Raw genomic sequence first — 23,459 nt, 5'->3', positions numbered from 1 at the left:
CTTGAACCTGAGAGGCGGAGGTTGCAGTGAGTTGAGATGGTACAGCTGCACTCCAGCCTGGGTGTCAGAGCAAGACTCTATGTCAATAATAATAATAATAACAATAATAATGATAAATTAACATGTGGCTATATTTGCTTTATCACATATCTATCCATCTGAACATATCTACCCATAAATCCATTTTATCTTTTAATATACTGCAAACCTCATTCCTATACACATGATCATGAATATCGTTAACTGGAGTTAAATACTGCTATATTTCTTTTCAAGCTCAAATTTATCTACATTGAAATGCATAAATTATCACCCAGTATAACATTCACTCACTGAATGTAATATTTAATTAACAAATACATACACCATTGTAATACAAACTGCTATCAAGAATATTATCATCATCCCAGAAATTTTCTTTATGCCCCTTCCCAGTCAGACTCTGCCCCCAAGCCCCCAAAGGCAACCATTTTTCCTGTTTTATTTTCCCAAAAGATTAGGTATGTTTAAAAAGATCATATAAATGAATAATAGAGTATCCACTCTTTGGAGTCATCAGCGTTGTTGCGTGTATCAGTAACTTGTTCCATTTTTATGTTGAATAGTATTTCCTTGTTTAAATACACCACGGTTTTTGTATCATTTCTCCCATTTCATGGAAACCTAAGGTGTTTCCAGGTTTGGTTATTATGATAAAAGCTTCTATGAACATTTTTGTTTAGGTCTTTTTATGGACATGTAGTGTCGTTTATCACATTTTCCCCTAACAGGGGAAAATGTGAAGGACTTTTGTATTTATTAAAAACTACCTGTTTTCTAAAATGGTTATGCTAATTTACATTCCCAATAGCAATGCAGCAGACTTTCAGTTGTTTCACAAACTTTTTAATATTTGGTGTTGTCAATCTCTTTAATATAATGCCATTTAATCTAAAACATGAGAACTTTGCCAATATATAGGTCCAGTTACCGTGATCTCTCACCCACCATTTCTTCATTATAGTTGTCATATATATTCTATTTACAAACATAGGCAATGATGTGATTTTTGCCTTAAATATTAATATGCATTTAAAAGAATTTAAGAGGGAAAAAGTCTATTGACTTCAAGTGTACTTATGCTTTCTTTTATCATCTCCAATTTTCTATTAATCACATATAGTGGATTTTTTTAAATTCTAGATACTGTGTTACATTTTTCAGTTACAGAATTTATATTCAATATATTTTGTTGCTACTATTTCTTTTTTGGTACAATAATTTTGTGCATGTGTGTGTGTCCTTGAGTATAGTTTAAAAGCTGCTTGAAGATGCTTGTTTGCTTATTCCAACATCTGGTTGATCTCAGTACAGTCTCCATTGATTGCTTTTTCTCATAAGTATGAATTACTTTGTACTGTTTCCATATATGTCTAGGTTTTTTGTTGTTGTTGTTGTTGTTGTTGTTGTTTTTGCTTTTGTTTTTTATTGCAACCTGGATGTCATGAATAGTATATTGTAGAAACTCTGGGTTTTTTTATGTTCCTCTGAAGAGCACTCACTCATTCTTTTTTGTTCTTGCATCAGTTGGTTAACTTGACTGGGCCCAAATTTTTTCTTTCCTGTAGAGTGCAGGACCTAAAATCTCTGTTCAGTTTTTCAGTCTTAGTTGGGCTACTTGGAATCTGCCTAGGGCATGTGTAGGTATGGCATCATTGAGCAATTTGGACAGTTTATGCACAGATTGAGGCTCCCTTTCTGTGGCCCTCTCTTTACAGCTGCTGTGGCTATTTTTAGTTTTGTTGACTAGTTCTTCAAGCCAGTAAAACTGTGGGTTTCTATTTGAGTTTTAGCCATCCAGTGCCTTTTCCTTCTAAGTATTCATAGCCCTCCTGGCTTACCTGTTCTTGGGTGCACTCCAGGTATCTGGTGTTTGCTGTGTGTATATATATATACACATATGTGTGTGTGTGTATATATATACACACACAGGATTTATAGCTGTTATCTATGGAAGCTTTGCTCCGATATACACAGGATTTATAGCTGTTATCTATGGGAGCTTTGGTCCGATAAAAGCTACTTCACAATTATTAAAAATAGAACCTCCATAAGTAGATTTTAAAATGCTTCTGCCATTTGAAACCAAAAAGTGGGATTTTGAGAATGTAGATCATCAAAATCATGCCAACATGTATGAACATACTACATTATTTGAGAAAGCAAATACAGTATAAACACATCCAAACAAAAACGTGGAAATTTGGTGATTTTTTCCAAATGTTTGCCGTATTGTAGCAGAATTTCAATTTTTCACATGATATACACTTAGCCTTTTTCTAGATATTCTGTTACCACATATATATATATATACACTATAGAACAGAATATATTACTCTGTATATTATATGAATAGTCTAATCTCTAATAAAATATATAGTATAAACAGAATATTGTTGGATTTTTTGTTCAGATATTGTTCCTTATAACCAGAACTCCAACTAATTTAGTCTAGTGCTATGCAGAAAAAAAATGTCAATCATAGTTGTATGGATAATGATCACTGGCTTTTATGTCATTAACATTACAGGACCTTAAATTGAGTTAAGAAGCTGTAAGTCAATACTCTCTAAAGGTTCATCAGTTATTTATAGTTCATTTACACTCCTAATGTTTACATAATCTTAACCAAGTAACACATATTGAATATGGAAATAAATATTGCCCTGGCGCTTTTGAATGGGAATAAGTAGGCACAGCATAATAAATTTAACATATAATGAAAATGGGTTGCAATCTATAATAAGACATGCTGAAGATTCAATAAAAGCTCAGATATTGATTCATTCTTCAAACTGGTCATTAGCAACTAATTGGAGACCTTCACTGACCAATATGCTTAACTGATTTTTAAAAATAAACAGCAAAATAGCTGATGAAATTTCATAAAGCAACTGTTCCCTGACCATGAAACAAGGCAATTAAATTTTGCAAAGGTTAATTTTTGAGCGAGGTCAGGAGATCGAGACCATCCTGGCTAACGCGGTGAAACCCCGTCTCTACTAAAAAATAACAAAAAACTAGCCGGGCTAGGTGGTGGGCGCCTGTAGTCCCAGCTACTTGGGAGGCTGAGGCAGGAGAATGGTGTAAACCCGGGAGGCAGAGCTTGCAGTGAGCTGAGATCCGGCCACTGCACTCCAGCATGGGCGACAGCGCGAGACTCCGTCTCGAAAGAAAAAAAAAAAGAGCACATAATCAACAACTGTAATAGAAACAAATCAAAGACAAGAATTGAAAGATACTAAATGTAAATTTTATTAGTATCTTTAGTTTTATGGTTAGAAAACTCTATGAAGCAATGATGGATTGGTGAGGAATAAGTTACTTATTTTATTAAAGATTTAAATAAGCTTTGCCAAGGACCAGATTTTGGTTCTACTTTAGGCCCTGACAAGAAGTCCTTTTTTTTTTTTTTTTTTTTTTTTTTTTTTTTTTGAGACGGAGTCTCGCTCTGTAGCCCAGGCTGGAGTGCAGTGGCCGGATCTCAGCTCACTGCAAGCTCCGCCTCCCGGGTTCACGCCATTCTCCGGCCTCAGCCTCCCGAGTAGCTGGGACTACAGGCGCTGCCACCTCGCCGGGCTATTTTTTGTATTTCTTAGTAGAGACGGGGTTTCACCGTGTTAGCCAGGATGGTCTCGATCTCCTGACCTCGTGATCCGCCCATCTCGGCCTCCCAAAGTGCTGGGATTACAGGCTTGAGCCACCGCGCCCGGCCCAAGAAGTCTTGTAAGCTTTTTAAAGAGCTCTCTTGAAATCATAGTTATCAGTCTTACTAATTCATAACTTTGTACGTATCGTTTATCTTCTCTGAGCTGCACTTCCTTCATTTATAAAGTGGAATTAATAAAATTTATACAATGGGTTATATGGGGATTAAATAATATGAAGAATATAGAATAGCTTCAGAATCAATGTTTCTTCTACTCTGTAATCCCTTTGTAGCTGTATGATTTTGCTCTCTTTAATTATTTAATTATGTGGGATAATTGGCGTATAATCCAATTCTATATTTTCTGAACATACAACATGAAGAAAATAATTTTTCCCTGGTCTGTTCTCTTCCTCCTATGATTGCTCAGGCCTGGGAAAGTACAGGTCTTGCCTGCTCCAATCAGGTCTTTCAAGGCTCACCAAAGCAGGGCACAGGGAATCTTACCCATACCTGCAAAACAGGACTGAGGCCATGGTCAGGGTCAAAACTAGTCAGTGCTGAGGGAGGAGGCAAAAATTCAAGAGAAAAACTGACAATGCCGTGGTGAAGTTTTAGAAATGTTAGCACCTGCCTGTGATGACTTTTGTGTAAGTACGCTGGCTGTCTTTGAAGGGGGCAGATGGAGCTAGACTACTTAAACTCATCATATAAGCCAGCAAGAGAAGTATAATTTTACAGATTCCCAGCATGTCTCTTCGTTCTTACTACCTATTTTTCTATACTGTAAATTAAATTTTAAAGAACTGGAGAAAAATCCACTAAAACAAATTACTAACAGTGACAAATAAGCAGTGGTTTATGTTAATATGTAAGTGCACCATTGTATTAGTTCATTCTCATGCTGCTAATAAAGACACACCTGAGACTGGAGAATTTATAGAGAAAAATAGATTTAATAGACTCACATTTCCACATGGCTGGGGAGGCCTCACAGTCATGGTGGAAGGCAGAGAAGTAGCAAAGGCAGGTCTTCTTACATGGTGGCAGGCAAGAGAGCATGTGCAGGGGCACGGCCCTTTATAAAATTGCCAGGTATCATGAGACTTATTTACTAGCACGAGAACAGCATGAGAAAACCCTGCCCCCATGATTCAAATATCTCCCATCGTGTCCCTCCCACAACACATGGGGATTATGGAAACTACAATTCAAGATGAGATTTGGGTAGGGACACAGCCAAACCATATCAACCATTATGTATATTCAGTGTGTAACCTATCTGTATCTGTATATATATCCGCATCTATATCCAGAAAATTACATAATCTTGTATGTTGAACAATTACAGATTCAAGTACTCTGACTCACTCATCATTCACATAAGCTTTCAGCATAGAGACCATACTCATATGCCATTCCCTCTGCCTGATACGTTTGGTTTTACTTGCTCCATTTTCCCTAACAGATAAACTTCTATTTCTCCTTGAAAATTGAGCTCCAGATTACTTCCCGATAAGCCCATCTTAGTAATAGTTTTATTCTCAGATCCTTTACTGTCTGGCATGATATGTGCTCAAAACATATTTGATGAAAGAATAGTTGTACAGTTAAATGCAAAATGGTGATGAATGACAAAAGAGACAGATATACAGACAAACTTTATTTATTTAATCATATATCATTTATTTACCTAGAAAATAAAATGTCTAAGATAGATAACAGCATGAAGACCATCTAATTATTTTTAAATTAGATGGTCTGATAAACTTCACAAAATTGTTAACCTGATAAACTTCACAAAATTGTTAGGCAGTTTTCACTAAGCCTCATATCATGGAAAAGATGAAAAAAGGTAAAAACTTTTATATGATACTCTACTTTTTATAAAACATTACATTTTCTAATGAAATAAATAATACTTTATGAATGTTTAATATTTCTGTAACCAAAGATTACATAAGCTTTCCTTACATCACATTGACAGAATGTTTCATTTTGTTGGTGCCAGAGAGCACAGAGATGAGGGGGGAGTAAATTTATCAGGAATAATAAATGAGATAGTGATTAAGTGAAAAAGTAGGTACCATTGGCAAATCAGGAAAAATTGGCAACCTCAACTTTTAGCTGGAGAAAAACACAAGGCAGGAGGCCAAATGAGAGCTGGGGGACACTATTTTGGAGGAGCAGAATCAAGGGATTTGAAAGATGTATGTATGGGGAGGGAGAAAAGAAAGAACAGATAGTTTGGGTGCAGCTCTTTGGGAGATCTTAAGCATGACTGAGACAAGAACTGAGCTGTCACTTGATCTTTTGAATTCATTTTCCTGTGGAATTTTTTACAGTGATTACCATAAAGATTTAAACTATTTATAATTGCCATTTTTACTGTACTATTATCTTTAAAGAAATCATAATAATCAATACATACAAGTCTAATGATCAAATATTATAAAAATTTTCCTAATTTACTTTCTTTTTTAATTTTTTATTTCTGTCAATTCCAAGGCCAACCAGGTCTGCAAGGTAGCACTAGATCTATGTTGGTTTCATACAACATTATAGATGCCGTTCAGTGGAGTGATTAAGAGGATAGACTCTGGAGCCAGATTGCTTTGGTTCAAATCATAGCTCTGCTACTTGCTAGCTGTAATCATGCGCGAGTTACCTAACACCTCTGTACCTTCTTAATAAAATAGAGATAATAGTGGTATGAAGCTCATGTGGATGTTTCGTGTAGCAAATCAGTTCATGCAGAAAAATAATGTACGAACAGTGTCTGACAATAGTGCCTGGCACATTGCAAACATTCAACGATGCTGGCTATTATGATTATAATTATTATTATTATATGCAGATGATATAGACAAACATTTATGAGTCCAATATTTATAATCTAATTATTCATTTATTTTACAAATACATTGAGTGCCTACTCTGTCCCTACTATGTGCAAGCTTTGAGGATAAGGCAGAAAACACAAATTCAAGATCTAGGGATCTCAGTAAAATATCAAGTCATGAGATTTAGTCAGGAAAGTTATTTCTCCTTCCTTTCTTGCTTCCTTTCTTCCTTTCTTTCTTTCTTTCTTTCTTTCTTTCTTTCTTTCTTTCTTTCTTTCTTTCTTTCTTTCTTTCTTTCTTTCTTTCTTTTTCTCCTTCCTTCCTTCCTTCCTTCCTTCCTTCCTTCCTTCCTTCCTTCCTTCCTTCCTTCCTTCCTTCCTTCCTTCCTTCCTTCCCTTTCTTCCCTTCCTTCCCTTCCTTCCTCCCTTCCTTCTCTCTCTCTCTCTCTCTCTCTCTCTCTCTTTTCTGTTTTTCTTGACAGAGTCTTCCTCTGTCTCCCAGTCTGGAGTGCAGTGATGTGATCTCAGCTCACTGCAACCTCCATCTCCGGGGCTCAAGCAATTCTCCTGCCTCAACTTTCTGAGTAGCTGGGATTACAGGCGCCCACCACCATGCCCTGCTAATTTTTGTACTTTTAGTAGAGACAGGGTTTCACCATGTTGGCCAGGCTGGTCTTGAACTCCTGACCTCAAGTGATCCACCCACCTCAGCCTCCCAAAGTGCTGGGATTACAGGCATGAGTCACCATGCCCAGCGAGGAATGACTTTCTATCAGAAGTTGAATTGATATTGACCTACTTGGCACATATATAGAGCGGAAACAACCTAGACGGTCAGCATTTTTTTCTCCATAAATAGAGTCAAATTATCTGTAATCTCAAATGTACCTTCTCCAAGAACAGATTTTTCAGTTAAAGAGTGGCTTTTGATGAGTGTCTTTGCTATACTGTTATTGAAAAAGGGTCTATAATATGCAAATGCATATATATGCATGTATGAAGCACAATTGACATCAAGTTACAGGAAGAAAAGAGACTGAATTTGGTTCTCAGAGGGAATAAAAAAATCTCCCCAGCCCTACACTTAGATGGACCTCTGAGATTGCATCTACGAAAGTCAAAAACTTCTATTATATCTAAGACATAATTACTGGTGTATGATCATGGACTACTATAATGGCTTGTTTCTGGCAATATACTGCTTTATAATATTGCTGGATAGCATGGAAAGCAGTAAAAAATGGTTTTCCAAAATAAACATTCTCTATCTTCTCTAGTCTGGGGGATAAAGAAGTTTTAATAATTATTTACACCAAAGGATAATTGGAGCATGAAATGACCATAAAAAAATTTGCATAGTTGTGAAGAAACATTAGCATGCAATTATGTCTTAATACTAGATATAAAATATATGAAATGGAAGATGGAAGATTTAGTGAGATCTTTTACCAATAACTTCAACAGAAGATTTGTTTTCTAAAATGTGTCCTAGAGACAGGACCTTCTTTCTAGGTAAATAATAGAGATGAAAAATTAAAAAGAGCCTTAAAATCCATACTTAAGACCCAGAAAGAAAAATAATATTCTTTTGATAACACATAGTATTTATGTAGTATACTGAATTGTCAGGTATTTATCATTAATTATCTCATGTTGAGTTACTTTAATGCTCTGAAAAATATTTTATCTCAATTGCTTTTAAAATGCATCAAAATCATAACTTTGTTTCTGGTCTACACACCTTCATTTGTCCGTCTTTTTCAGGTTTATTCCCTGCTGTCCTGAATCTTGCGTCTAATGCTCTTATCACAACCAATGCAACATGTGGAGAAAAGGGACCTGAAATGTACTGCAAATTGGTGGAACATGTCCCTGGGCAGCCTGTGAGGAATCCCCAGTGTCGAATCTGCAATCAAAACAGCAGCAATCCAAACCGTATGTATTTTAGTGTGTATTTGTGTGGCAGTGGGTAGGATCTATAATTGTGAGATGTTGAGGCCAAGTTGCATTAAATTCAAGGGTTTGTAATCCTAAGAATTCCTAGAATTCTTTTTTCCACTAAGAGCTTCTTCCTGGCCCCTCTCTGTCATTCAGCAAACATTATCAGACTTCCTTCTATGTACTAAATACGGTGATTGGAGATGATTCGCCAGCTGAAGGCCTGGGGCAGTCATTGGGTTTACTAACTCCAGATACCAGAGTGGTTTCTGAGGACGTGGTTATTAACTCAGGCTATCGTCATTCATTGGTAACCTATGTGCCAGGTATTATACCTGAGATCCAGGAGGAATAAGGTAGGGTATGGTCTTTGAGCTACTGATATATAGTGTGGTAAGTACAAAGGAAAGAATGAGCACGGGGTACTGCAGAATAAAGAGGATGGCCACAAAGTCAGTCTTGGTGTAAGTAAAGGCTTGCTAGAAGGAGTGATATCCAAGCCGATAACCAAGGACATGAGATAAACAAGGGTATGAGATAAACAGGTAAAGAGGTGAGGGAGGGGAAGAGGAGAAGTCATGCCAGGAAGAGAAATCAGAATTAGAGAGAAAATCCTAGTTACTCAGGGAGCTACAAGTAGTAGACTAGAACTGAAAGTGCCAAAGGGCAGAGAGTAGAGATGAGACTAGAGCAGAAGGCTGGAGCGGGATTATGAAGGCATTTAACACCACAGGAGAGGTGATTTAGGGAGAGGCACCATGCGAAGCCCTCTTTCCGGCCTCTATGAACCACAATGATACCTCAGACTTATTGATGTATTTATTCAACAGGCCTTTGAATGCCTCCTATTAGCAATGCATTATATTGGCGCATAATGTTAAATTACACATAATCCCTGATTCAGAGGACCTAGAGGGGAAATAGAGGCAAAAGAAAAGTAAATTTGGTGATAAAGGAACACGAATGCTCCATGTAGATGCTAAGGTCATCTAAAGATTCCTGATTAAGAAATCTTTATATATCTCTATCTCTATCTATCTTTCTGACATGCCTTCTTCTCTTCTCCTCCCTTACCTCTCTCTCTCTGTGTATATATATATATATAAATATAATATGCATAAAATAATATAGAAGGTGGCTATATACTTATATGTAATCTACATAAAGGTAAATATGTATCTTATTTATATTATTTTTATTTATATTATTTTTAATAAACAGATATATTATTTTGTTTTTATTTTGTTTTTGAGGCAGAGTCTCACTCTGTGACCCAGGCTGGAGTGCAGTGGTGCGATCTCAGCTCACTGCAACCGCCACCTCCTGGGTTCAAGTGATTCTCCTGCCTCAGCCTCCTGAGGAGCTAGGATTACAGGCATGTGACACCATGCCTGGCTTTTTTTTTGTATTTTAAGTAGAGATGGGGTTTTGCCATGTTGGCCAGGCTGGTCTCAAACTCCTGACCTCAAGTGATCCACCCACCTGAGCATCCCAATAGATATATTTTTTTGTTAATATTATTTTATATATAATATATAAAAAGGTAGATACATATATATATATATGTAGAGAGAGAGAGAAAGGAGGTTAATAAAGTGAATACTTAATGTCAAGTGAGGTGAACTATGATGTGAGTAAAGCTTCACAGTTATATTATTTTAAAATTTACTCAGTATTTCTTCTTCTTCTCTCTTTTTTTTTTTTTTTTTGGAGACGGAGTCTTGCTCTGCCACCCAGGCTGGAGTGCAGTGGCATGATCTGGGCTCACTGCAAGATCCGCCTCCCGGGTTCACACCATTCTCCTGCCTCAGCCTCCCCAGCAGCTAGGACTACAGGCACCTGCCATCACGCCCGGCTAATTTTTTTTATTTTTTTTTATTTTTAGTAGACACAGAGTTTCACCGTGTTAGCCAAGATGGTCTCGATCTCCTGACCTCGTGATCCGCCCGCCTCGGCCTCCCAAAGTGCTGGGATTACAGGCGTGAGCCACCGCGCCCGGCCTCTTCTCTATCTTTTTTAATAGAACTTATTTTTAGAGCAGTTTGAGATTCACACCAAAATTTAAAATACAGAAATTCCCCATATATCCCCCGCCCCAACACATGTGTGGACTTCTCCATTACCAATATCCCCCTCCAGGGTGCTACATTTGTTACAGTCCATGAACCTACATTGACAACAGCATCACCAAGTTCATAGACTGCATTAGGGTTTACTCTTGGTGTTCTACATTTTATGGGTTTGGACAAACTTATAATGATATATATCTACCGGCCGGGCGCGGTGGCTCAAGCCTGTAATCCTAGCACTTTGGGAGGCCGAGACGGGCGGATCATGAGGTCGGGAGATTGAGACCATCCTGGCTAACACGGTGAAACCCCGTCTCTACTAAAAATACAAAAAAGCACTTTAGGAGGCCGAGACGGGCGTATCACGAGGTCGGGAGATCGAGGCCATCCTGGCTAACACGGTGAAACCCCGACTCTACTAAAAAATACAAAAAACTAGCCGGGCGCGGTGGAGGGCGCCTGTTGTCCCAGCCAATCGGGTGACTGAGGCAGGAGAATGGCGTGAACCCGGGAGGAGGAGCTTGCAGTGAGCTGAGATCGTGCCACTGCACTCCAGCCTGGGTGACAGAGCAAGACTCCGTCTCAAAAAAAAAAAAAAAAAAAAAAAAAAAAATACAAAAAAACTAGCCGGGCAAGGTGGCGGGCGCCTGTAGTCCTGTAGTCCCAGCTACTCCGGAGGCTGAGGCAGGAGAATGGTGTGAACCCGGGAGGCGGAGCTTGCAGTGAGCTGAGATCCGGCCACTGCACTCCAGCCTGAGTGATACAGCAAGACTCCGTCTCAAAAAAAAAAAAAAAAAAAAGATATATATCTACCATGAGAGTATCACACAAAGTAGTTTCATTGCTCTTTTTTTTTTTTTTTTTTTATAAAACGTATGAGAGCTTTTTCTCACAATTTACATTTTTTATCCCAAAAAGAAAAGTGAAAGGCATTGTGCCTTTTTTCTTGGAGCTGGTTAAAGAGAGGCATGCATAGTTCCCTCATTATATAATTTAGGAATGCAGAAAACATTACTATATTTGAGCAATTGAGACATGTGATTAAAATTAGTGGTCATATATATCACAGAATATTAGAAAACATGTTAAGACACCAAAGAAGGCAACCACCAGAAACCTTTCCTATTAATGATTCTGATTCATTTCCTTCTTTTTTTTTTTTTTTTGGTTTTGTTTTGTTTTGAGATGGAGTTTTGCTCTTGTTGCCCAGGCTGGAGTGCAATGGCACGACCTCGGCTCACCGCAACCTCCGGCTCCCGGGTTCAAGACATTCTCCTGCCTCAGCCTCCTCAGAAACTGGGATTACAGGCATGCACCACCATGCCCGGCTAATTTTGTATTTTTAGTAGAGATGAGGTTTCTCCATGTTGGTTAGGCTGGTCCCGAACTCCGGACCTCGGTTGATCCACCTGCCTCGGCCTCCCAAAGTGCTGGGATTACAGGCATGAGCCACTGTGCCCGGCCGACTCTGGTGAATTTCTGGGATGTAAGTTGTTATGGTATGGGTGTAGGAGTGGGGAGTATCATTGTATACCCATGTATTTGCTAGCTCTTGTATAGAATGTCAGAGGAAAGGACCTATGTCAGAGCCCTTTGCTTTTATGTAAAAGCCAAGGGAGTTCAGGTAAATGGAGTCAAGGAAGGCAATAAAGGGAAACAGATTTCAAGGAAAAAAATCAGGAAAATGAGGCATTAGGTATGTGATGAAGGAAAGAATTTTCAGGAAGAAAAAGTAACAGTTTTAAATGCTTCCAAGATAATTGAGTAAGAAAAGCATGAAATAGGTTTCCCTTGCTTTTCACAACATGGCCATCCATTGATCACCTTTCTAAAGTACTTAGCAGATTTAAGGTGGCAAGAGGCACACTTAAGAGGTAATAAATGAATGATGAAGAAGAGGGGAATATAGAAATATTCTCTCAAGTATCCTTGATGTGAAAGAGAATGAAGGACAGAGGAGGTTGTGGAGTTGCAAAGGTTTTCAAAGATAACAGACATTTGAGCTGGTTTAGATGCTTAGGAGGAAGGGCAGGGAAGTTGAAGACCAAGTAGTGGTGGGGATGATGTCTCTCGAGAAGTAAAAACATATGGGTCCTTAAGAATAGTCAAAAACCTTATAAGATACGTACTTTTACCTCACCAAATCAGAAAGAAGGAAGAATGAATAGCAGCACACAGCAGAAAGTATTGGGAGAAATTTCTTATTTGATGATCTTGATTTCTTCATTAAGATGTAAATCTGGGTTACCTGCTGAGGAAAGAAGCAAACATTTAGATTATGAGCCTCTCAGGGGAATAGGAGGGGATCACTGAGCCATAATCGGAATAAAGTGGCAATTCCATATGGAGTAAAATAAAGAATCGAACGTGTGGACTGATACTCTTGGAGCAATACAGGGAAAGTAGAATGGAAGGAGAAGATGGCAAGAAAATTGAAGAAAAGGCCAGAAAGTAAATGAATTGATGGATTATTAGTTTCAGGTTCATTAGGCAAGACGTAAAGTCTAATGGAGGGAAACCAACATTGGTTCAGGGACTGGTGGCCTTGAAAATTTCGTGGAGAATGTGAGAAAGCCCAGGGGCATGAACGGAGTTGTGGGGAGGAGGTGCGAGTGTGTAGATGTGTGTCTAGGATGGGCTGTGCAGACAGGGAGGATTAGAGAGATAAAATATGTAAAACCATAAGTGTGTGTATATGTACGCAGGTATATAAATATACTTATATTTATTAAATATTTAATTTGACATGAAATATATGATGTGTTATATAATATACTTATATAATTATATTAAATAAATTTATATAAATAGTATATGTACATATATAAGTATATTATGTATATATAATAATATATACATATGTGTATATAATATTTACACCAGAAAGGCAAGAAATAAGAAAATATATCCAATCATAAAAATGGGATGGAGGAATGATACAAAGATTGGGGTAGAAAATAATTGGGATCTCCACTCAATTGTTTTTATTCTTGGTTGGAAAAATGGATGAGATGCATTTGTCAAATTGAGTCCAAGAGCTATTCTGTCTCTCACCCTCTTGAAAGTTCTACATTCAGAGTATCTTTTATCTCGTGGAAGATATATATATTCAGCCAATACTATCCATGTTTTCACACTGAAACCAAAAATGAATAAATGATTTCAGTAAAGCAAGATGTATATAAGTTATGATTTGTATTTCCCCATTTTTATTTACCTGTAGTGTTTTTTAAACCCGTCACAGTCTGGATTTAGTTTACATTATTATTATTACTATTATTGTTATTATTATTGTTATTATTTGAGATGGAGTCTCTCACTCTGTTGCCCAGGCTGGAGCGCAGTGGTGCGATCTCAGCTCACTGCAACCTCCGCCTCCTAGGTTCAAGTCATTCTCAAGCCTCAGCCTCCTGAGTAGCTGGGACTGCAGGCATGTGTGCCATGGCATCTGGCTAATTTTTTTGTATTTTTAGTAGAGATGGGGTTTCACCATGTTGGCGAGGCTGGTCTTGAACTCCCGACCTCATGTGATCTGCCTGCCTTGGCCTCCCAAAGTGCTGGGATTACAGGCGTGAGTCACCATGCCCGGCCTGCATGATTATTTTTAAATGACCAGATTCATTCCACATTTCCAGATTATGCTTTAGTACTAGAAATTTAGAAAGAATAAAACCCCACAAGAATAAAAATCTAGCAATCAACTGCATGAATATATGTTAATAAAAGTTAGATCAACAGGTGATAAAATTCCACAAATTCAGTGAACTCTGAGAATAAATATGGAAGGTCCGCAGTGAGTTACCCTGCAAAGAAAACGAACCTTGAACTTTCTGACTGTTAATAGACTTTGCTTCCCAATTAAAAACTAGCAGTTTGAAAGGTTTACCTCATCAATGATTCCCTATCCAGTTTTCAGATGCAGTTAGCCCTTGGATTGACTTGCATATTTATCCTTGTTGAGGATGTTATACATTTCTATCTCCTTTTAAATAAGGGAACTATGCCAACAATTCATCAGTATTTGCAAATTAATTATGATTAAACTTTCATAATAGGGATTATGGTTAATTGTTGTTTCATCTCCCAGTCCTCCTTTTCGTGACTAATTCTCTTATCAATTTGACCTGAGGTGGCATATATCAAAATTTCCAATTAGACAACTTCTCTCACAATTACCTAAGAGCCATGAATTTGATTTAGAAATGGGGTTGTACATGTGTGTTTTTCTATCACGTATTAAACCCACAATCTGTAAAAAAGATTTAGGCGGATGTTTGGGAAATGTTTTCTGTGATATTTATTTTTCTTCAGAGGCAGTGCCAACAATATTTCATTTATGGCTTGGATTCCCAATATGCCAATTTCAGCACCCCCTTATGTCACCAGGGTCATTTGTTTGGTATTTAGTTATGCTTCTGGTATTTGCTGTCATCATAGAGACCTGACATCTTCCCTAGCTTCAAAAGAACAATTTAACTAACGCTAACATTTAAATATATTCAGAAATTTTGCTTTTCATTAATGAGACAGGAAGCCTCATCTCTGTGGACTGCTAACATGATGATTTGGTAGAAAATAAAGTCCAGCCAGCTGTTAAGTTGAATTTAAAAATTTACCAATAACAGTGGAATATTTTTGCCCTGTCCTGTACAGTCATATTAAGATTTGCAATATGAATATCCATATCTGGAATAGGACTATCATACCATAAATAGCTCAAAACATAGCCTGTATGTTTTCAGTAAATATTATGGCAGTTTATTATATATCAATTATAAACTAATATATAATACAAATCTTCACAAATCTGAAAATGCCAAATTTAGTGAATATTCAGCTTTTTTATTTTTAAGTGGAGTCTCACTCTGTCACCCAGGCTGGAGTGCAATGGCGTGATCTCGTCTCACTACAATCTCTACCTCCCGGGTTCAAGTGATTTTCCTGTTTCAGCCTCCCAAGTAGCTGGGAATACAGGTGCCTGCCACCACACCCATGCTAATTTTTTTTTTTCCTAAAGATGAGATTTCACTGTGTTGACCAGGCTGGTCTTGAACTCCTGACCTCAGGTGACCTGCCCACCTCAGCCTCCCAAAGTGCTGGGATTACAGGCATGAGGCACTGCACCTGGCCAATATTCAGCTTTTAATAAAATTTTTCTTTTAAAAATGATTTTACTTTCTATCAGATTCCTATTGCATTGAGGACTCAGTTTTGCTTTATTTTTATTGTTTTTTCAAATGTTTTACCAAGTGCAACTTGTCTCTTATTAAGATTTAGAGCAGTGTACGTTTTGAACAGATATATCATTTATTTTATGTATATGCATAATAATGGTTAGAATGTTCATAGTTATACTGTTCATCAGTAACTCCGTGAATAAAGGGTTCACATCCAAGATGTTTTCACTGGTCCATGACAAAGTAAGAAAATGAGAACAACTTTCCACATTTTTCATAAAAATAGAAAGGATACAATTTAAATAATTGTCCTCCATTTTGATCTTATGGTTTTTAAAAACTGTTGATGGTTTTTAAATGCCCTTTGTTTCATGAAATAATAATGATGCTTTATTAAATGATAGAAGTATATTGGAGGTTATTATTACTTGGAAAAACTAAAAGCTAGAACTCCTATATCAATTTCACAAATCTGTCACACATTTATTTTTAACTTCACATTTTTTTTTTTCTGAAAATTATGAGTCTGGAAACCACTGCTGTGAGCAGAATTTTGTTATTCCTAGATCAGAGATGACACATAGTGTTGAAGTGATTTTTCTGTGGTCAATTATGTACTAAGTGGTGGAGCCAGGAGGAATATCTAGCTACCCGTGTGCCAGCACCTCATGGTCCCCCTCTCTTTCATCACCATTATTATTAGAATACATGGCTAGATTGCAATATTCGGTAGGAAAATTGGGAGTCCATGTTTGTTCCTCATAGCGATGTGATTTGTTCATTATGTGAGGTATTCCTTCCAATTTAAAAAGGATTGTGTTCTAATCTAAAAGGTCATTCATAAGCCACTCATTTGAAACATCTTCCCAGATAATGAGTTTTATGAAATTCTCAAGACTGACACCCCAAAGCATCCTTAATCTATAACAAACACAGGAGCACAGGGAAGCTCACCTCCACTTTGTTTACATTTCTATGGGCAAATGTGCCGACTTTCCAGTGAGATGTGAGGAACTTAAGTGCCCTTACTGTAGCCTTGGGAATAGAAACAGGATCACCAACAACCTCCACTCCTGCCATCTTCACCCACACGTGAGCAAGGCCTGTTTAGAGAGGGAGAAAGAAAAAGACCTTATATTACTTGGAAAATGAGAAGCAAAGATTTTAGACAAGAACCAATGACTGGGAACCAAAATGCAATGAATGCTTGGCAACCCAGGAGTAGTGGCTGCTGTTGTGAGACATGGGAGCTAAAACGGGAGGAGATGAGAAACTGAGCTTTGAGGGTTTTAAGAAGGAAGGGAGCTACAGCAAAGATCACAGGTCTGTGGGGTTGCCACGCCTCCTATTTTCTTTTTCTAATATCCCTTTTGATTTTCACAATTGGTCCTGTTCTCATATGTCTGGCATGAAAGTAAGGGAAGATCTGTGGTTTTTTGGTAGGATGGAGTTTCATGTGCCATTGTCTCCTTCCTTGCCATTATTGTGAAGATTCCTCCACTAGAGCTAGTGATGATGGCAACAGACAAATGCCAGATGGGAGGTTTGGGTTATCGTTCATATTATTAAATAGCGGTAGAAAATTGGCAAGTTAAAGACTGGCTGCAAAAAGCTTCTGTAAGGGCCAAGGGAGAACTTCCCTTTTGCCCTCTGAAGGTTTTCTGAAAAATCAACTGAAAAAAGTTAGCTTGGTAGGTGAAAGGCATACAAAGTGTATTTTAAAATGCATAGCATGGAATAATCACAGGAGGATGATTACCCAATAACCCCATGGGGGCATAGATGTGGATATACCCTTCTTCACAGGGGAGGGGAGATGGGGAAAATAATGGCAGTTTGGCAAATAGTAAATGATTTTTAGGGGAATTCAAGAACATACAATGGCCTGGGACAAAGTCTGTTGGGCCCACAGAGCAGACAGTGGTTTGTAACAAAAGTTTGTTCAGGTGTGTTGACAAACTTCAGTCCCTCTTCATGTGAAATGAGTTAAATTAATGAAAACTTAGCAAAAGGGCCAGAGGAAACTTTTCTTCTTGGTAAGATCAGACTGTAAGTAGATAAGGGAGTATCAGAGTAAAACTTATTTCAGCATTTGCTGGTCTCCAAGGACCTTTAATTTAAAATAATCAGCATACCAGGATGCTATATTTTCGGGTATTGGTTTCTGAGCCTCAATATCTCATAGAATGAATTTAACAGCGTTTTATATTAAAACCAGATACATATTGGACTCCTCAAGTCTTGATAATAACGAATGTGTCAGAAGGGCAAGTGTTCAAGTATCTTTCAACCACAAGTCAGGATTTTATGTTTCTGTTAACAAAGTTGATGGCATACTAGAGCTGTCTCAAGAGTTAGCTGTTGCTTTTTTGAATGATTGACAGGTCAATTAGATTTTAATATTATATCTTTACACTTAATTTCTGTAGTTACCTTTCAAAGTTGCACATCTTGGTTGACGGCCAGAGTGCTGACCAGCTCATTCCCCTGTAGCCTAAGCATTTAAACATTTCCTGCTACCTTGTATGATGCTATGAGACAGCTGTCATTGAAGAAATTCTGTTGAAAATCTGAATTACTCTCTTTTTGTATTATTTTCATGTTTATATTCACATGATGATTGTTTTAACAGTTTTATTATTATTATTTTTTACTTTAAAGAAAAAGCTATAAATTAGTTATATGATCTTTTCTTCCTCCTTTCACATGATGCTGCTAACTCAATAGAGAGACACCCGATTACAAATGCTATTGATGGAAAGAACACTTGGTGGCAGAGTCCCAGTATTAAGAATGGAATCGAATACCATTACGTGACAATTACACTGGATTTACAGCAGGTATAGTTCCTCTTTTTTTGTCATTTCCACTTTTGAAACTGCATTTTACATTTGCTGTTTATTCAGTTAGTGGTTTGTGAGTGAAGGGATACTTTTTCTTATCACTATTGTTTTCTTGATAAGATGAACAAAGGGTCCTATTCATATGGCATATTGTTATTTAAAGGTATTTGGCATTTAATTCTAAAGCACAACTCAAATGGAAGCATGTGAAGAGCTTAGAATTGAATTAGGAGCTGACTCTGTTTTAGCTAGCTGGACTTAATGATGAAAATATGGATCAATAAAATTTTACATAACAAAAATATAATAGTATCATTTTTAACTTTTAAAATAATACAGTGCTCCCACTGTGCTGATGGTGTGTGCACTTGAAGGTTCTTGGATAACAAGGCTCTTGAGCAAATTGCCTCTCATTACTGAGAGTTGAGAAAGCTGTGACAGTTGATTTCAAATTAAACTTGGGTGACTAAATGAGGTAACAAGCCTTGTAGTTATACAAAATTGATGCCGGAAGTTGTTCAAGTTTGTCTTGCATAGGCCTGGGTGCCTTCTATGCTTAATTTCTTTCTTCCTTCTCTTCACAATATTCAGGTCAGGCTGAAGTTATTAATCAGGAATCACCAGCACCTCAAATTATTTAGGCTTGCAATTAGGATGGAAAGTGGACAAATGCAACATTCCATCCTATTTGTATTCCTAAATAATGTGCAGGGGTGATGGTCAGGATAGTTAATGACAGACACCATACACTGTAAAGGTCATGGTTTTTATAAGTTGTCTGTGTGGGGAAGCCCCAGCCAGTGGGCTAGATCAGCACAAGACATTTTCCTAATGAAGGCCATTTGCCACCAGCATGAGTACAGTCTCCCTCCTCCAGTGTCTAGGTTCATTTTGGTGAGGGCTGCATATATTCAAGAGCCACAAAAAGCTGGCTGGAACAAACAAACTGGCGGGTTACACGGTAGACCTGCCTTCCACCCATATGGGACTCTTCGGGATATGAGGATCTGGTGGCAGCAGGGGCTCAGTGCTGCAGCTTAAATCACCAACTGGCATGGACTTATTTCTACCCTCACTAGTATACAGCAGCTGAATGTCGGTCCTGAGTTAATAATATTTCTCAGGAAGTCTCAGAACACTATCAGAGAATGGCAAGGTAAGTGACCACACTGATCAATCATGCTTTAGGAAAATTAATCCTGTGCATGAATCCCCTGGAGATCTTAGCCTTAAAATGGACTGCATACCACTCCTGATAAAGACAACTTGATTCTTTATTGGTCACAGGAGTTCTCCCCCTTCATGTGATCATTGAAAGTCTAGTCTCCCAATCAAGAGTGAGTCTGCTGTGCATTGATTCAGGTCATCTCCTGGGACAGGCAATCAATAAATAGTGATGTTTTATTGTTCTGGTTTACTTTCCATTTATTCTTTTAGATTGCACATAGAACAATGGAGTCAATTTTTAATATAATTTGCACAAATCACTTATACTACTCTTTGAGCTCAACAGCAATATTATTTACCTGTTATCGAACATGGCAGCATTTTTCCCCTCCTAATTTACAACTGGATGGTGCAACCACAAGTTTTTACAAAATCATTTCTATCTAACTTGCCTATTTTTATCAATTCAGCAAGTAAAAGAGTTTACCTGAAAGCCTATTTTTCACTGATGTCATTGATATTTTCCTAAATTTGCTTTGCATACTCACTCATCCATTCCCACACAGTATCTTAAAAATTATGTGGATTTGTCTTTCTGTTTTCTCTTCCTCCCATTTAGTTTAATGGAGGTAAGATGAGTAAATATGGCAAGACATATTTTATGCTTCCTTCATCATAACAAAGTGCCAGAAATCTGTATATAACCCAGGTCTACTGGACTCCAAAGTCTGACATTCACCAAGTGGAATTGGTACAGAGGATATGTGTTCAAATTCTCCCATATTCCAGGATGGTGTCCATCCATATCCTTATTTATTCCAGCTTTCTATTTCCTGAAAATCAACCTACTGTGTGTGTAAAAGAAGGGGAATTCAAGTAATCTATAAAATGTAATAAACCCTTATTTCTACTTGACTCAAGATTTTAATTTAGTCAGCTATTTAATGATGTGAAAAGTTAAACAGTTTTTGTAATCAAGTTTCGTGATGGAGCTTCTCAGACAAGAAACAGCTTCAGACTTCTCATTTGGCCCCAGGCTTTGGCATAACAAGCTGTGAGACATGTTTATAATACTTACTCAGCTACGGATGGTATATTGTACTGCATTGGCAACAGAGAAAATGTGGACATTCTTATTATGTAACTGCACACAATAATCCTGAATAAGCCAGCTAATATTAATATTCCTATTGCATAGTTGAAGAACACTGTGCTTTAGAAAAGTTCAGTGACTTGGCCTTCTTTCTAAAACTTATTATGGGCAGGGCTGGGACAACATGAATAGTCTGGATCCAGACCCAAAGTATACTAGTCTTTTCTAAGGGGAATCTGAAGACATAATCCTAGGGAGCTCAGGATAATTTTTATTATATATTTTCAAGTGCTCCAAATATAGTTCAGGTTCAAGAAATATTGCACTATCTTCTCCTGGCTTCTATGGGATAATATAGCCAACAACCTGTTTTGTTATAAAGCAGGGGACTAGAACTCTCATTTTCTAGTATATTCTAGTGTGCCTCTAAAATGGCAAAGCTTCTGTCTTTTCTACCTACGGCATGAAGGATTAATAGGTTATTCAAGATAAGATGTACTATTATCCAACTGAGAGTAAAGGGCAGTAAAGTTATAATGAATAGGTAAATATCACTAAATGTTTGTTTGTCATTGATTCAGCAAGAGGCTTGACCATTTATTAGCTTTTCTTCTTATTTTGAGGTGTATAAATTTCAACAAGTGCCAGTATTGTTGTTGATAAATGCTTGGCTCCTCTGTGACACATTTTTATAAATTAGTATCTGAAACATAACAGAAACTATTGCATTTATTTGATTAAATCACCATACATTACAGTAGGCTTTTTTTTTTTTTTTTTTTTTTTTTTTTTACATTTTAACATTCAAGATAAGCACTAGAAAAAATAGCAATGTGTTTGGAAGAAAGTAGCTACTTATTTTATAAGTAGATTGTTCTTAGATACGTATTACTAAGGGATTATTAACTTTTCTCAATTCTATTTACTCATAGCATATTGAGCAAGTGATTTAATCATGCTGTGCCTCAACTTCTAGATTAGCAGAATAAATATTACAATATCTTGGCAAGAAAATTAAAATCATGATAATGGCAATATAGCAACTAAATTCCATCTCACAATTACAGCTATTAAAAGGACCTAGAGTCAGCATGAACTTAAAGAAAAGCTTAACTGTTCCAGTGATGTGTATATAAAAATGCAATATAATCATGAACAAAAAATACAACAATTTAAAAGAGACAGTAGTAGGTACTCAAATGTTAATAAGATGTCCAAAACATTCTATTTTAGTATTTTTCCTACCAGATTTCACCAGAATATGTCATTATGTCTGATTTTATTTATTTCTTTTAAAATCTGGCCATTATCTCCATCGTGCCCTTTGATTTGTTTCAGAAGAAAGCTGATTGGGAGGTGGGGTAAAACAGATGGGCAGCTTTTCAGTAGACTTTTCCAACATATATTGTGGTCATACTCACTCCTGGCTAATCCAGGAATGCCATTAATTAGTTAAGCTCATGTCTTAACTAGGAGTCTTCTTCTCCTCAATAAACAATTCACTTCTCTTCCTGGTGTATCCCTCAAAACTAAGAATGCATTTATCAAACAAGATTATCTTACAACTACAGAGAGCACACGCCACATATTCTTCACCTAAATATTTTATTCACTGACCTTGCAGAGAAAAATTTGGTGAGATGGGTTAACAGTTTTAACTGGAAGTTATGTTTTAGGAGGAGGATAAACTAGTATTTCTATGAAAATATTACTATACTTTTAGAATCCATGTGAATAGTATAAAATGATTTTTTTTCTAAAGCCTAGAATCATTAATGTAAAGGTTAAACATTTCTGCAAAAATAAAACACAAAATTCATGGTGATACTTTATATATTCAAGTTTTAACAATCATTTAAACATATGAAAGGTGGTCCAATTTTCAGTCTTGAAGGAAGGTCATTATTCTTTCATATCAAATTATTTCTTCATGCTCTTCTTACTGATTCCTGATTACTGATTAAAGGATGTGTTGTACAAGGAGGGAATTTTGGAAAATTCATAATTACATGGAAATTAAGCAACATACTCCTAAACAACCAATGGATTAAGAAAAAATTAAAAATAACTTGAGACAAATGAGAATGGACACACTAACACTGATGAGAAGAAGCAAAAGCAGTTCTAAGAAGAAGGTCTATAGTAATAAATACCTACATCAAAAAGAAGAAAGATCTAAAATTAACAACCTAAGGTTACACTTCAAGAAACCAAAAAAAAAAAAAAAAAAAAAAAAAAAAAGGAACAAACTAGGCCTAGAAGTAGCAGAAAGAAGGAAATAATAAAGATCTGGGTAGAAATAAATGGAATAGAGACTAGGGAAACAATGGAAGAGATTAGCAAAACTGTCACTTGGGTTTTGGAAAAGATAAGCAAAATTGACAAAACTTTAGCTAAACTTACTAAGAAAAAAAAGAGAGAAACTCAAATAAGATCAGAATTGAAAGAGGAGACATTACTATTGATACTTCAGAAATACGAAGGATCATAAGTGACTACTCTCAACAGTTATATGCCAACAAACTGGATAACCTAGAAAAAAATGGACAAATTCCTAGACACGTAGCCTACCAACACTGAATCATGAAGAAATAGATAATATGAGCAGACCAAGAGTAACGAGTTTGAATCAGTAATAAGAA

The 23,459-nt window shown here is 36.9% G+C and overlaps 1 protein-coding gene across 8 annotated transcripts in view; it reads left to right on the top strand.

Annotated features, from left to right (window-relative positions):
- LAMA2 (laminin subunit alpha 2) overlaps positions 1–23,459 on the top strand; it is a 772,685-nt gene that overhangs the window by 309,711 nt on the left and 439,515 nt on the right. For all 8 annotated transcript variants that reach the window (XM_050788287.1, XM_050788283.1, XM_050788285.1 and 5 more), the window contains exons 2-3: positions 8,295–8,465; positions 18,442–18,554. In XM_050788287.1, coding sequence (XP_050644244.1) covers positions 8,295–8,465; positions 18,442–18,554 — 284 coding nt within the window. The remainder of the gene's footprint in view (positions 1–8,294; positions 8,466–18,441; positions 18,555–23,459) is intronic.

Source organism: Macaca thibetana, chromosome 4 (assembly GCF_024542745.1).
Source record: "Macaca thibetana thibetana isolate TM-01 chromosome 4, ASM2454274v1, whole genome shotgun sequence".
NCBI lineage: Eukaryota > Metazoa > Chordata > Mammalia > Primates > Cercopithecidae > Macaca > Macaca thibetana.
The sequence above is the reverse complement of the archived record's forward strand: the minus strand, read 5'-3'. Positions and strand labels throughout refer to the sequence as shown.